The following is a 12211-nucleotide window of genomic DNA, read 5'->3' on the forward strand; positions in this document are numbered from 1 at the left end:
TTATTATTTTGCAGCCTGCGTTTTGTTTGCTCTGGTCATTCCTCCACAACTGATGGATTCCCCTCTCCTTTTGCATTGTCTCAACTAAACCATTCCCTTCTTCCTTCCCCGGTTACCCGCCTCCTCCCCCCTTCCTGCTCTCTCCAAAAAGGATCATTGTTAGTTTCTCCACTTCCCCCACCTCCTGTTTATTTATGCATACGTCACCGGGGAGCCCCCGCCCCCTCCTGCATCTCATTAAGTGCCTAGTGTGTTTCTTTTTCCCTGTCAATAATCCTGGATCCAGACTACTTCGTTCCTCCGGATTTCGATCGCCCTTTTTCTATCTGTCAATCAGCGCCGCCTTTGAACTGAAAAGCTCTCAGTCTAACTTCAACTCACTCAAATCCGAGCGGCACAGGCTCCCTATATCTGCGGCTTCTAACCCCCCTCCCCCGGTTTTACAGCTGACTTGTTTGGTTTGTTTGCTGCATTTTTTTTTATAGTTTCCCCCTCCCCCGTTTCTCCCTCCCTGCTTATATAATTTTTTTTATTATTAATTTTTGTGTGTGTGTCTGCCCGCGTGTGTCTGCGTGCGCGCTTTGCACGCTGATCTGATCTTCGGAAGAAAAGAGAAAGAGACAGAAAAAATCCAGAAGAAGGAAAAGAAGAAACCAAAAGTCACTGGTGCAAAAAGAAAGGAGCAGGGACACTGCCCTCCCCTCCTCCTCCTCCCTCTTTTCCCCTCCCCAGGAGGAAAGAAAAGGGGAAAAAACTTTCACCTTGGGCTCTCTCTCTTTTTTTAAAAAAACTGCAAACTTCCCCCTTTTCTTTCGTTCTTTCCCCCCTTTTTTTTTAATCCTTCCCCCTTTCTTTCCTTTTTTTCTTTTCTCCCTCCCCTCCGTCCTTGCAAAATTGCTACTTGGTGGGGTAAGTCAGGAGGAAAATGCCGCAACTCAATGGCGGTGGAGGGGACGATTTGGGGGCGAACGATGAATTGATCTCTTTTAAAGACGAAGGGGAGCAAGAAGAGAAGATCTCGGAGAACTCTTCGGCAGAGAGGGATTTAGCCGATGTCAAATCGTCTCTAGTCAATGAATCAGAAACGAATCAAAACAGCTCCTCAGACTCGGAGGTAAGAAGGGACCCCCCCTTTCAAAGACACCTGCCTTACTCCACCTTGGGGGTTCCCGCGGAGAAGGGTTGGAGGTCCGGGATGGGGGGGGGAGGGAGAGAAGAGAATTGTAACGGATGGCGGCGGGGGTGCGGGGAGAGACGACGACGGGCGAGTTTTCGCCCTGAATTGCAACTCTGTTTCTTTCTTCTTAATCGGCGATTGCCCTGTTGCTACTGTGGTGGGTTTAGTTCTATCTTTGTTGTGTCAAGTTTTGCACAAACTTATAACTTGTTCTCTTTTTCTCTTTCTCTCCCACCCCCCCTTTCCTCCCACCAACCTGTCTTTCCCGTCCACTCTTCTGCTGGCTTTTTGTTTGTTGTGTTTTATTTTTCACGCTTTTTGGATGTAAGGCGGAGAGGCGGCCTCCGCCAAGGTCCGAAAGTTTCAGAGATAAATCCAGAGAAAGTTTAGAGGAAGGTAAGTTGCTGATCACTCTTTTCCAGCAACCCCCTTTCCCTGTGATAGTGGGAGGGGGGGGAGAATAGAGCTGGAACTCTTCAGTGACCCTTCCCACCCCCCAGAAGTGCTCTCTGTTAACTCTTATTTGGTTTTCCGAAACACTTTCTAACCGTGATTTCCCTGCCCTTCTTTTATTTTCTCCTCGCTGCCCCGCCATGTTAGCTGCGAAAAGGCAAGATGGAGGGTTGTTTAAGGGCCCACCGTACCCTGGGTATCCCTTTATAATGATTCCCGACCTGACCGGCCCCTACCTCCCCAATGGATCCCTCTCGCCAACGGCAAGAACGGTAAGTGACATCTTTTCCCCGACTTTTTACGCGGCGATCGTGCGCTTCCGGCCTTCCCACCGCCACCACCGAAGGCCCCCCCGTTTCTCCCCCCACCCCATGGCTCATACATGTTCTACCCGCTCCTTCTCCCCCAGTCCCCACGCCTGGTCATGGCAGCGCTGCCAGAAACTTTCCCAAACTTTTGCGCCTTCCGCAGGCTGGGGGGTGGTTTGTTTACACGTCTCCATGTTTATGCGTTTACTTTCAGTTTGGGTGTGTGTATGATTTCAGCCCTAAGACATAAAAAGTGGATCCAGCGGTTGCAGCCCTCCCCCTTCATCCAGTAACAGACCCTCCGCTCTAATTTCCACCAAACTATGTGATTTCTATAGTGCTCTGTTTTCTTCTGCCCTCCTGAGTGGCGACTTGGTTTCTTTCTCTCTCCCCTCCCCCTTTTCTTTCCTCCCACTTAACCCTTTCCTTGCTACCACAACCTTCCTGAGTTACTAATTTACTAGTACAGTTGCCATTGAGTGATTAATTGGTGTTAAATTGCGTCTTTCTTTCATTATTTTTTTTTAAAGGGACTCTCGTTTTAAAATATATTGTGGGCAGCAAGTAAACTGTCGGCGTCTTTCTCTTTATGCTTTTCTGCATTTGTAAGCATTTCTGAGAAGTTTATGGCATCTTTTTTGGGGGTGGGATTTTTTTTTTATTTGCATTCTTTTGCAAGGCAGCTCTTCTAAAAGACACAAGCTCTTTTTTGTTGTTCATGGATGTGAATCTCATTCGACACAGAAAAGTCGTGGATGTGAACCCTCACCTCCTATCTTTCAGTGTGCCCTCCCTTGCCTAACTAGCAAGAGCTGCTTTTATTTTGTTAGGAAGGCAAGATTTGAAGGGATCTCTCTCTCTCTCTCTCTCTCTCTCTCTCTCTCTCTCTCTCCCCCCCCCCCCCCGGTTGTTGTGTGTGGCTGAGCTGAATTTTCAGGGAGGGCCAGGACATGGTATAAAAAGGCAGATGGAAACAGTAAATAGAAACTGCCTCTTCCTTTAAAAACCAAACCCAAGCCATTAACTAAAAAAAAAAAAACCCCTCACTTAAAGTTTTTTGTAAAAGAAATAAAAACCAAACCAAAAAGAATTCTTACTGAAGGATGTATACTTTTATGGGTGTGGCAGAAGAAACAGAAGGCGGGGCAGAATGAATGGAGGGAATAAGTTGCCCTTATCCTCTGATTGTGGTTTAATTAAACTTTTGAGAGGTGTACAGTGTTGGTTACTATTCTCACACAACCTCATGGATTTATGCCAGCTCTACTTCCTCTGTCCAGAAGTAATATATTCTTCATTAACCTTGTTTAAAAAACAAAACAAAACTTTTTAAAAATATAAGTGCCAATGCTCCCAGGGAGTACAGAATTTGTTTATTATTTGATTTGCTGTCACATTTTCTATTAAATAATTTAGTTGAAATGATTCCCCCCCCTCAACCTACCCCATTTCTCTCTCACCTTCAAACTACTATTTGTCTGCTCACCTCTTTTGTTTTATGCTGGTAATATGAGACATCAATTTGAGAAAGTCATTCACTGTAAAGTAGATGCAGAATCTGTGATAGTATTTACCTAGAGGATGGGATGTTTTCAATCTACAAGTGTTTTAAAATATCAGATCAGGTTTGTTTTTACTTAAGTCCAAATTCAGATGACAGATTACAGAGGGGAAGGATGACAAAATAGTGTTTACTTGTATATTTTTAAATGTTTTCAAGGATGAGGTTAACCCAGACAAGATATTTCATAATTTACTTTTATTTTGGGGGCCATGGTTATAGCAAGAAGACAATTTGGTGACCACAGTTTTAGCATAGTGGAAAGGAAAGGTGACTGAATTTTGTATTTGGAGAGATGATGGGACAGGTAAACTGTTACACATTAGAAGGAATATTGTGGTTATTTTGTGGCTTCTTAAATTGCTTACCTTGAAAACATAACTTTATTTATTTCTTGAATTGTTTTTTATTCAAAATAGAAATAATTTTGGAAATTTAAATTAGGTTGGCAGGTGAGAATAGATATACGTTGTTGATTTAAAAAGTATGAGGATGTCATGCCTCATATTTATTTATATCTTTATCTAGTAACACTTAATAGTTATTACTTTGTTCTGAATCATATCCACCACATTTTGAAATGATTGGGAACAATTTGTATGGATGTTTGAACAGACTTTGGATCAGGCCCTCAGTAGTTATCAATTAATATGAATTTATTTTGTTCCACCTCTCTGTAATAATACACTATTTCTGTGAATTCAATGCATTATCTAAAAACTGTTATTTTACTGTTAGTATAACAGGTGAACTTGTTCTTTAGCATCACAGGTGAACTTGTTCTTTAGTTTTAAAAGGGATTTTTCATATTCAATAGGCATTTTTATTATTCGTACATCTCTCAACTACATCTTTCAGTTCCTTCTACTGCCATAGATTTGTGAATGCAGGTTAAATTATTATGATTTTAAAAGAAATCATTATTCATTTTTGCTGCAAAGCAGAATAATTTAATATTTAAAGAGTTGATTTTCTGTTCTACTGTTCAATGTATATTCTAAGAATTAGGGCATTATTTTTTAAAAAATGCAAGGTGTGAGGAAATAAACAATGTATAGATTTTTTGATGTGGGTATAAATATCACACTAATGCTTGACCTAATGATCCATGTTGATCATTTTAGTTTTAACAGTTTATTTCCTTTTTCAGTGCCAGGCTGATCTTTTATTTTTATTTAGAAGATTTATCTATTCTTAAATATATCCTTCACTTCTTTGATATTCACAAGGTACCTAGCAACAATAATTTCTGATTTTCCACTTTAAAAAACGTAGAGAATTCTGAATACTCATTAAAAGTGCAATCCCCTACATATCTACCCAGTTGTAAGCCTCATTGAGGTCAATAAGACTTACTGCCAGGTAAGTGTGTATAGGATTGCGGACTATATCTCTTTATGATGAATAATACATTACCTCAGAAATAATGCTTTAATTGCTGAAGTCTCCATAAAGCTTGATCGTAATAATGTTACTCTGAAATGACAGAAATTCTTCTGCATAATGTTCATTTTGCCTTTGATAAAGTAATGTGTCTGGCTCTTAAGAGGACCAATATGCATTAGGAAAAGCTGTATTAGAAATGAAATAATAAAAGAAACTTCATTTCAGAATTAAATGGTAAAACAATTAAGTAGTTATATGTAATCCTGGTTACGAAACTAATGTTAATATTAACATATTCTTTTTTCATGAGTGTTGTTGCATGTGCCTATGGTCCTGTATTGTTTGTTTCAGAGATTTGTTTCAGTGTGTTTAGTGGGGAAACATCTTGCATTTGTTGCTGAATCTAAAATGGCTAGGATAGTGAAATATGGGAGCAACTTAATTTGTGATTTGGCGAAGACTCATTGATGGAAATATTTAAAAAGTAATGCCTTCAAAAATGTAGTTTCTTCTTTCTTTTATCCCGTGAATCAAACTACATAATCTTCTGTACAAGAATGTAGGTGCCAGAGTGTGAAGAGTTAATGGCATCCCCCCTCCCCTTTCCCCTGTCTTGAATTGTTTTGACAACACTTTTCAAAAGTGTGACATTCTGAGCCCCTGCAATACAATGTAATATTACTGTAATTACACAGGTCATTACATTTTAAATAGAGAACAATGAAATGCTTATCATGGTGAAAAAAAGAACAGGTGTTCCTGCCCTTCTTTGGTATTTATGCTAATTTGTTTTTCATCTCCTTAGAAATATTTATGGCTCAGCATTGTTAAGATTTCTGCTTCCAATGTGATGGTTTGATTCATTACTAATCTTTAGGGTTGAAGGCTTACTTGATTTAGAAAAAAGGGTTATGGTGTTAAACTCGTTGGACGTTCATAAAGTACATACAGTTTTCATATGTCACTGTGTTTGTGCTTCATGGCATAGATAAGCTATTCATTGAATTGTACTGTTCATCTTCTTTATGGCATTTAAACAATAAGCGGTCCCATCCCCCTGATACTGGAACTGTGTAGCTATTTGCAACAGATTCTCTCCTGACATCAATCAAATGAGAATCAGTTCTTAGCAATGTTAAAACACTGTTCCTGCTTCAGATGTAGCGTGTCAGCCATATAATAAATAGCAACTAGCGTTATTTTTGTAAACTTTGTCTAAATAAAGCATTTCAACTTCTCTAGCATGATTTCATTTTAAAAGGAAACAAATCAGTGAATGATCATCAGCCAGCTTCTAACTTGATAGGTGTGGAATGAGAGGTGAAGATTACGAAGCTCTGTAGAAGTAAAGTTTCATGCTTCTTCACTATAGTGAAATTCATGCCATCTTTTTACTTGCATGTCCCAAGCGTTGCTGTTTGTTGTAAAATAACTTTTGAAACACAACATTTAAACCAGCCTACCAAATATTTTGGTTTAAAAATTTCAGCTTTCATGTATTTGTAAGAAAATTCTTTTCTTTCTTTCTTTCTTTTTTTTAAAAAAATCAGGCTAAATAAAGGACAGCTGCAAGGTTTTATTTTAATTTTCATTTGCATGGATGTGTGTTTCTACACCATGACTAAAACTGCATGGCCCCCATTTCCAGCTGTCTGGCTGTTATGTGGAAGTTGGATTATGGCTGTTAAGCATGAGACAACCTGGATTTAGCAAATGCTTTCTTAAACAGGGTATAGGTGACTGTTGCGGGGTGGGGGTGGAGTGGGGAGAGAGAAAACATTAGGGCAGTAGTTCATGGTTGCTCTTAGAGCATGTATTTTGGCTTAAAGAAGACGAAAGACTTGCAGATAAGAAATCATGGATGTGTGTTTATGTTTTTCTATTCTGGGTTGTAGGTGGTATTAGCATGTTCTTCCCACACCTTACCTGTTGTGGGAACTTTTTGTCTCTTGCTATTGCAGACTTTTAACTACTGCAGGCACAGCTGCTTTATTGTTTGCACAGTAAGAAGAGTTTGTATTCTTTCAAGCCTCTCTCTCTTTTGGTATTCCTGTGTTCTCTTTGTACTGAGCCATGGCAAATATGCAAGCAGAGCCTTGCCCATTGACTCGTAATTGGGCACATTTGTGAAGGAAATGGTTAATTTTACAACCAAAGGCAAACTTGCACCTCAACAGGTCTGCTGAAAGAAATGTGCCACAGTCATTTGCTGGCAGGCAGTGAAGGGTCATAAATCTACAGGGTTTATTTACAGCCTATAACACTTATGAATGTTAAGATATTTGACGCCACGCTGGCCTTATAATATCCAAGGTCCACAGACACTGGCAGTGGCTCGGGTTTCTTTCACTAATTATAAGCAATGAGAGATGGGGGAAATTGGGGAAATAAACCCATGAAAAGCTTAGATTGTTTCCCCCCTCCCCAGATGGGTGGGGGCTTGGTGCTTGTTCTCCTAAGTGTGGGGCTGGCCTTTTCATGTGATTCAGAATTAACCCATGCTATGCTGAGGGGCAATGTGGAGCCTTAAGTCTTTAGCACAGCCTGTATTCTTTTATCAGCATGCTCACAGTCTTATACAGATATCTAGACAAGGAACCTTGCAAAATGTTTCCCAGAATACTTTCATGAAACCTAATAGAACCCTCCATATATTTGATGTAGCTGGGAGGGGTAAAAAAATAACATGGCTGGATCAATTCACAAGTTAAATGTATTATTAATCTGTATTTAGATAGAATGTATGTTTATGATGGGGGGTCTTGTGTTTTTTTAAAAAAACTTTGTTTCAATACAAAAAAAAATGTAATTCAGAGAACAAACCAGTATAATTGTTCAATTTGAAAAACTAATTGTAATCCATGTTCCCTACCTTCCATCTTTTAGGGAATAGAATAAAATCTGAGTTTATAGACAAGGGACTTGAAAAGAAAGCACATTAGAAAATTGTGTATTTTGGAAAGAATGTAGAAAAATCCAGAGGCCAGGGGAGAATAATTGGTTGTCTAAGGAAGAATGCTAACATGTAGGGATCTTTGGGAAAAAATGTTGAGCTCAACTGCTCAAAGGGAAGCAGGGGATCTAGGGACTGATTGGCTCTTATGTGTCTGGAAAGTCTTGGGGCCAGAGAAGAAGCATCTCTTGAGGGGGTTCCCTCCAGAACTCCCTGGAATAAAGAAGGGAATTGTTAAGTGTCTTCAAATGTGAGAGTGCTTCTTTCTCTGTCTACATGTTGATGCTTCTCTGTTTTTATCTCATACTAATAGTCTGAAGGATTTATCTTGGTTTTAAAGAACATCCTAGGAATAGTGATGTACACTGTCAGATTCAAATTACTGATTTTGCAAGGAAGACTGAAAAGAAGAAACGCTTGTTTCCCCCGTATTTCCCCCCATTTCTATTTAAAAAACCTGGCCTTTTTTCTTTTAAAGAAGATAAAATCTCACCCTCAAACCCCCCCCCCCCATGCCACCTTTCCACTAGTTAAATGTTCAGGAAGGCTAGGACAATATTTTATGAATTTTCCTAGCCAGTACAGTTCTGTAACTTATTAGCCTCTAGGGATAAATCTGAATCCCTTAACATCACATTACATAGGTGATGTGGTAGGACCTTTTAGCAGGTTATCAACAGTGGTGTTGGTCTGTTTCCCAAGAGAATTAATTCATTTGCTACTCTTTAATTTTAGATTGGCACTTGGTGTGTTCTTTTGTGTTGCTTTCCTTTACGTACTCCAAAACCGTGATCCTCATTCTTATTGAAGCTGTGTACACAGTCAAGCAGGCAGCCATGAATGAGTTAAGTTGCTAGCTAAAGTTTGGCATAATGAAAAGAAATTTGGGAGCCTGGTTGGCATTAACAGGGTACAGCATATTTTACAGAGCTTAATTAGTACGAACTGTAATTGTTCATGGTGTGCCAGGAGGAATAATATGCAGGAAAAGTGGAGTCGTTCTTTTGCAGTCTTCAGTTTTAAAACGATAAATCACTTGCATATTTGTGCAATGATTCAAATGGAGCTGAGACCTCTCCATCTCAACATGTGGTAAATTGTAAAGTCAATGAATTGCAGATGTAGGCTACAGTCAGATTTTGTGTGTATGTGGAAAATGAAGAATGAATGGGAAAGAGGAACAGTATAAATATTTACTAAGAAGATAACTGAACTTTAACTTTCTGCACCAATTATGAAGCACCAAAATATACTAGCAATTTTGGTTTTGGCCATTTATTTTAGCTTTAAGTAAATTAAGTGAAGGGCAGGAACACTTAGTTTTGATTAACATTGTTAATCATTGGGAAACAATGGCTTTCTTACATAAAACACACATAACTATTGGATTGGTGAAATATTTTCACTACTCCTACTTACACCTAAATAAATTAACAAAAACAACAACACTTAAAACGTTTCTCCAGCAAAATCTTTAATGAGAGAGTAGCAAGCTTGTCTGTCTCTTAAAGAATATGGTACAAGTTCTATAAGAGAACTGTTTCTACATTCTTTGCACACCCAGAAGTCTCATCAACTTCCCTGAGACTTCCTGCTTGAATAAGAGAAGCATAAAGACCATGTCGTTCATTTTTAGCATGTTCGAAATGCTCAATGATCCCATTGTTTGCATCTCAGTTATCCAGAGCTACTTGTTAGCTTGATTTTGTCTCCATTTACACAGCCAAGTAGCACTAGCGGTGGTTTTTTTTTTTTAAAATCCCGTATTAGTTACATAGATATTACTAGATAATTTAAATTGGACAAACTAACTCATTTTTTTGGGACACACAGTAGCAATATCATCATTGGTAGCATACTGCTCATAATCACAAGAACAGATATTGTTCTTTCTGAATGGAGTTTATAACAAAGGTGGTATAAAATCAATAGTGATTTAGTTGTGTATTTTCTACTGTTACTTTTTGGAATCTGAGCATCTTTGCACATGTAAAATATCCTTGTGATATTTTAGTAACCTTGAATGTGTAAGCATTCTTCTGTGAATGTTTAAAACAAAATGAGCAATTATTCTTGTGCTTTGTTGTATGTACCCTCCAGTGAGGAGTTAACAATATTGGCTCAGTCCAGATGTCATACTTCTTAGTCTCCAAACTAGGGCTCATGTGCAGTGTCTCCTTTCTCCTTTGGATTTCCCACATTTCCTTAATAGTTTTCTATGACCATTGCTTGCTATGCCATTATATTTATTTATTACAATTGCATTCAACACTTCCTTTAAAGTATAGATGGCTATAATTAGATGTAACCACTACATCACTCTGGGTGTTTTCAGGCATTTGAATCAGAAATAATTATGGCTAATGCAAACCAGTATTGTTCCAAACCATAGCTTGCAAAACCCTCTGTGCTTTCAAATTCTGGTGTGAAGGAAAGACTGTATTGCACTCAGTCACTAGTTCTGCCTTGGATGTCATGGCAAACGATGGTTGTAGAAACCACAGCAGGGAGAGGGGAATCTGCATTGTTGGGGTAGAAAGAGAAAGCAATCCTAATTTCCAGCCCATGGTTGGAAAATTAGGAAATATTACCTCTGATTCGTATTAGGGCTATTATGACCAATGAAGATTATTGCTTTTGATAACTCTGTTTGGTATATGAGTTGGATCCAGACATAGTTATGACTAACTTTTCCCATAGATTTCAGTGGGCCTACTCTAAACATGACTAAGTCTGAATCCAGCCCAATGTGTTGGTTATCTACATGCTTTGGAAGTCCTCAAGGTCATTTATATAGATGTGGTGGCATGGTTGAATTTAGAGGTACTAGATTCCCATAGTCATGCACACAGGTAGGCAACCTGGTTCCTTCCAAATGTTTTAGACTATAACTCGCATATAACCAGCATGTCTACAGGGCACCAGGCACCAAGTCAAGCAGAACAGTCCATGTCCAAAATCCTTCAGTGACTAGGAAATGCTTTTTACCAGAATGAATTGGTATGATCAGGCTTTCAGAGAAAATAATAACAGCAACAGCAGAATGTTAGTAAATGATGAGAGACTGGTAGGCTTTGCTGAGTAGAAAATATTTTTTCACTGTTAGATTTTCAGAGAAGAGCATCAAGACAGGGTGCATAGGTCCCCCCCCTTTTTTAATCACCTACTGGAGGTGAAGAATGTCATTATATTGATGGTGATAGGTGATGCATTGCTCTTCTTTCTTAAGGGTTATACTGTTTAAAGCAAGTTTCCCATTTTGCAAAATTAGAGAAAAGGCCCTTTCTACACCTAAGGATTATCCCAGGAAAATTGAGGGATTGTCCCTGCCTGCTCCCGGGATCTCCTGTGTGTCATTTGGATGCACAGGAATGATCCTGGGAGAAATTGCTGGTGTAGACATGCCCAATAGGGATTGTAAAACCCCAGAAATCAAACCTGGTCATGTAACCATAATATACTAATTTGAAAGTAACTTTCATTGATGTAATTAAATGTAGGATATTGTGTTTAACCAGGCCACATTTCTGTTATAAATGATTTATGAATGGTTTAAACCTGGTTTGGAGTGGTTTAGTGGACTGCACTAGTTAAATGGTGCAAAACTCAAATGAAACTAACTTAAACCAGTTTAACCTTTGGGACATGATTCTTTTGGGACCAGATTTGACCATCTAAATGCTACCAGATAGCACTTGTGTTTTTACTTCCTCTCCTTTTCTATCAGAAACCTTCAGATGACAGTGACATTAGTAAAATCTCATTGGCTTGATTCATGGTTTGATGCCACATCAATAACTCTTGTATTTGTTCACTTTCCTCTTCCTCCTTTCCCCACTCCTGTTGTGTCTGATAGCCCATTCCACACATTATAAGTGTGAAGAAAGCTGCAAGCATAGAAGGGATTGTGGAGCCTTATTGCCCCCCCCCCATATCTACACATTGAACATAGATTCTGAAAACAGGATGCCTATGTGCATAAACCTCTGCTCAATCCTGTGTGATCACAGCTCTAAGTCATGTATGAAAAAATCTAGACTCATAGGCTTCCTTGTCAAATGTCCATCAGGGGCAGGTAAGGAGTGTAGCTTTGTTTCTACTTCTATGTGTGAACGCGGCTTATTTCAATTTGTTGTGACTGCTTTAGTTCAAACCATAGTTTGCTGTTGGATCCAAACCAACACTTGCAGTCCAAACAAGGATCAAAAACCATGTCATCAAACTAGTTTGCAATGCTAGTTTGTAAGGCAAGTGGAAATCACTTATTCAAAGGACATAAGTTCATGAGTATGCAAGGCCAGGCAAAAGCGCATGAGCGCAAGGTGCAATTCTGTAGCACTAAACTGGTTTGGCATTACATGACTCATATGACA

At 39.0% G+C, this 12211-nt stretch overlaps 1 protein-coding gene across 18 annotated transcripts in view; it reads left to right on the forward strand.

The window, feature by feature from the left end:
* Positions 1-277: 277 nt before the first annotated feature.
* Positions 278-12211, forward strand: part of TCF7L2 (transcription factor 7 like 2) — a 231908-nt gene continuing 219974 nt past the window's right edge. For all 18 annotated transcript variants that reach the window (XM_063132662.1, XM_063132663.1, XM_063132669.1 and 15 more), the window contains exons 1-3: positions 278-1114; positions 1507-1573; positions 1778-1902. In XM_063132662.1, coding sequence (XP_062988732.1) covers positions 926-1114; positions 1507-1573; positions 1778-1902 — 381 coding nt within the window. In that variant the 5' untranslated portion in view covers positions 278-925. The remainder of the gene's footprint in view (positions 1115-1506; positions 1574-1777; positions 1903-12211) is intronic.

The sequence above is a fragment of the Elgaria multicarinata genome, chromosome 8 (genome assembly GCF_023053635.1).
Source record: "Elgaria multicarinata webbii isolate HBS135686 ecotype San Diego chromosome 8, rElgMul1.1.pri, whole genome shotgun sequence".
NCBI classification, from domain to species: domain Eukaryota; kingdom Metazoa; phylum Chordata; class Lepidosauria; order Squamata; family Anguidae; genus Elgaria; species Elgaria multicarinata.